At 46.9% G+C, this 3,731-nt stretch overlaps 1 protein-coding gene across 1 annotated transcript in view; it reads left to right on the top strand.

The window, feature by feature from the left end:
* Positions 1-1,695: 1,695 nt before the first annotated feature.
* LOC110391511 (immunoglobulin delta heavy chain-like) overlaps positions 1,696-3,731 on the top strand; it is a 21,351-nt gene continuing 19,315 nt past the window's right edge. The window contains exons 1-2 of the mRNA XM_021383406.1: positions 1,696-1,940; positions 3,194-3,518. Of these exons, the coding sequence (XP_021239081.1) occupies positions 1,868-1,940; positions 3,194-3,518 (398 nt within the window). The 5' untranslated portion in view covers positions 1,696-1,867. The remainder of the gene's footprint in view (positions 1,941-3,193; positions 3,519-3,731) is intronic.

Genomic DNA, 3,731 nt, shown 5'->3' with positions numbered 1-3,731 from the left:
CTAGAAAGTCTACAGAACATGTGAAAGAAAAGGGAAAGGAAAAAGATCTTGCTCTTAGTGCCTAGTGAGGATGTTCTGCAGCGCATCTGCAGGCTTTCTGCCCGGCAGGAGCGTTTATCTTGAACTGACTCCTTTCCCTCTGCAAATGGGCAGAAATGCCCGTTTGTGTTGGAAGTTCTTCTGTGCTACAGAGTTGCCAGAAATTGCTCATTATTCCTCCTTTTACTTTGGGTATTTTACCTCAGTCTTAATAGATGTCTGGGGATGTTTCACAGATTGATTAGAAAAAGAACACCCAGGTAATATTTCATCTATCTAAGGGAAAGAGAACATTTTGCAACTGGCAACGCATCACAGAGACCCAAAGCAGCACTGAACTGTTCCCTGTTACCTTAAATACCTCCAATAAATTCCCACCTTTTCCCATGCTTTCCTATTTATTCTTCTTTACTCTAGTTTTCCCATCCTTTACCATCTTTTTCCACCCTCTCCCATGCTTTCCCCTTTTTTACCATGCTTTCCAAACGTATGCCTTTCTTTCCTGCTTTTTCCCACCTTGTTGTCTCCTCTATCACCTGCCTCAGAAAATTATTTTCAACGCATTGCAGGAACCTTCTGGACTGTGGGTGCCTAGCCATGTTGCCTACCCAACAGATGTCTGGATGATTAAAGTCCCCCATGAGAACCAGTGCTCGGGATTGCAAGGCTACTTCCAGATGCTTGTAGAAGGCCTCATCAACTTCATCCTCCTGATCTGGTGACCTTTAGTACACCCCCACAATGGTGCCACCCATACCATCCCACCCCTTAATTCTCACCCACAAGCTCTCCAGACATTCTTCACCCTCCCCCAGGTGGAGCTGGATACATTCTAGTAATGAATGAAGCAATTAAGTCTTTTCGTTTTTTTGTTTTGTTAGTTTGTCTAGACTGAGTGGGCTGTTATCACCCACAGGTGAGCCTTCCCCATCCAGGGCCTCATACCTGTTGTACAGAAGCACCTGGGGGGGGGGGGGCGCAGAGCAAGCAAGGAGGGTTTTTATTCTCAGCTCTGAGCACAGACTTACCTCCATCCGCTCCTTTCCTTTGTGTTCTTGCCCCCAGCCTGACAAGTTTTTTCCTCATCTGGATGGGATAGAGGCTGCCTTGGGTTTTGGGTTTTTCCCTTTGAAATAGCCTGTCTGCACATTGGTAAATTGTGGTTTCCCTGCTCCTTCTGTTTGTCCCCCATGACACTTTTTAAACTATATATTTCATCCTGTAGCCTAACCATAAGGCAGAGCATGTCATCTACCTCCTCACAGCCTGTACAGCTGTTCTAACTGTTCTGACAGCTGCTTCCCATCATCTTCTTGCCCCTTACAAAGCCCTCTCTTTTCACTATGCTTCGGAGCTTGTGGCCCAGGAGTGTGGCAACAGTTTTTTACCTTTGACAGGGGAGGAATGGTATGATCCCATCTCACTCCCAGGAAAAAAAAAACACTACAAACTATTAGGCCTTTCCTACTTAACCTATTTAAAGGGTGATAACTGCTTACGAAGACAGTTTGGGGAAATGGTTTGAAGGGGCCCTAGGGAGTTTACAGAGGTCCATGAGTTTCCTGTGCAGGCTGAGCAATGTTCAAAAGGAAATGTGGCTTCCTCTCCCCACCCAAGACACCAGTGACAAGTATATACAGCTCCTTAGTGTATAAAGTAACTGCAACTGCAAAGCAGCTGCTCAGAAAAGGCTGCCAATCTGTCTGGAGCTAGAAGGAAATTGGAGTCTTCAGCATTGGAGGGCATTGAGCATTTCTCTTCTGAGTCAAAGAGAGGAAGGTCTGAGCCCAGCCCCTTGCAGCTGTGCTTCCCTACCTTATCCTGCACCATGACAGTTTCTCTGGAGAAGTCTGTAATGCTACTCTGGCTGCTGGTCATCGCCTTTGCTACAGCCCCCAAAGGTGAGAGCCCTGCTTTTCCTGGGATAAAAACAGGGAAATGGGTTTTGTGCACTTCCCTCACAAGGACACATCCACTGCCCAGGACATGTATCCTTTCAGAACTACTTTTCAAGGGACTGTGGCCTCTCAACACTCTTCTTCCCCCCTACTAGATACCATGTCCTTAATAGACAGACTGCCAGTTGTGACAGGCAGCCCTGAATGAGGAGCACAACATATGAAAGTAGTAAGGGGCCTTTGGGCACTCTGCACCTATCACCTTGTTCCTGTTACTGTTTTCATGTGTCTTTGCGGAGTGAACACTCAGGTATGGCTTGTGAAGTATGGAGCGGGATTTTATCCACGGTTGGTGTTCTCAGTGGTACTGGGTGTGCCAGAGGGGCCACAGAATATCTTACGGTAGGCAAGAACTGGGCTCTTTTCTTCTCTGTGTCCCTTGTGGGTTAATTTCCCCTCTCTCTGTCCTCAAAGCAGTGGAACGGTTCCATAGAGAACAGTGATACGTACTTTGTCCTGCTCAGCACTGATGGGAGGTGAGAAAGAGATGAGAGACCAGGGGTGAGCAGGCCCAGGTTTCCCCTGTTCAGCTGACCTGCTACTGCCAAAGTCTAAATTCCACTACTTAAGATGAATACTTGCATTGATATAATCCTCTCTTTTGAGGTGGTGGAATGCTGCTGCAGCACAGAAGAGGGAGGTTTTCTGAGATTTTTCTAAGCATGGATTAGACAATGCCAATAACTGCCTCAGGGAGCTGTGTAGAATCCCACTCTGAGCAACCTTAGGATTTTCTAGGGGCAAGCCATTTTCTGGGGATGCAGCAAGAGCCCCATGCTTCTTGATCCTTTGGGATTCACGTGCAACTGGTAAACCAATTCCCCATGTGTCCATACCCATCCCATTCCCTGTGCTCAGGGACGTGAGTCCAGATGCTGCTGGTGACAGAATATTTGGGACTGAGAGGGGCTGGGAACTCCATGCACTCCTTCTGCCAGCATGCTAGATTCATGTTTATAGATATACCATGTTTATCAGTCATTGTCCAGACTCTAATGGGCCTCCTTCCTCAACAGTCCTTTGGAAAGTGCAAAGAAAAAGGGTTCTGGAATGCCTGAGCAAACCACTGCTCCCAGGGAAAAATCATGGAGCTAAAGAGCTCTCTTTTTTTGCATGCTGCAACTTTGAGACTGACTACTTCATCTATGGACTTATCACAAAAAATCAAACTTCACACCTTCTCTGTGTCTTTTCAGGTACCCTTTCCCAAATAAAAATGGTGATATCTGGTCCCAAGGAAGGGACAGTCTCTGGATCATTCCTCCTCACCTGCACTGTAATAGGAGCACCTCTGAATAGCCCTTACTATGACTGGAACTGTGTCCGTCTGTCTCCAGGAGGGGAGTTGCAATTTCTAGGCTGGATCTATCCTTTTGGGAATAACACAGGCTATGCCCCATCCTTCCAAGATCGTGTCACCATCTCTGCAGATAAAGCCAAAAACGAGATTTCCCTGCAGCTGCATGCCCTTAGAGCCACAGATAGAGCCACCTATTTCTGTGCTAGACAGCACACCATAAAGCCAATGGAGGGAGTAACAGCACAAAAAGTGAGAAGACTGCTGTGGTGATAGGACTTCTCAAGGTGGCAGTTACCTGTATATGCTCTGCAAAATAAGGATGAGGTTTCATAGAATCATAGAATCATAGAATGGCTTGGGTTGAAAAGGACCTCAAAGATCATCGAGTCTCAACCCCCCTGCCAAGTGCAGGGTCACCAACCACTAGACCAGGC

This window comes from Numida meleagris, unplaced genomic scaffold, assembly GCF_002078875.1.
Source record: "Numida meleagris isolate 19003 breed g44 Domestic line unplaced genomic scaffold, NumMel1.0 unplaced_Scaffold393, whole genome shotgun sequence".
NCBI classification, from domain to species: domain Eukaryota; kingdom Metazoa; phylum Chordata; class Aves; order Galliformes; family Numididae; genus Numida; species Numida meleagris.
Note: the sequence above shows the minus strand (reverse complement) of the source record. Positions and strands in the feature narration are given on the sequence as shown.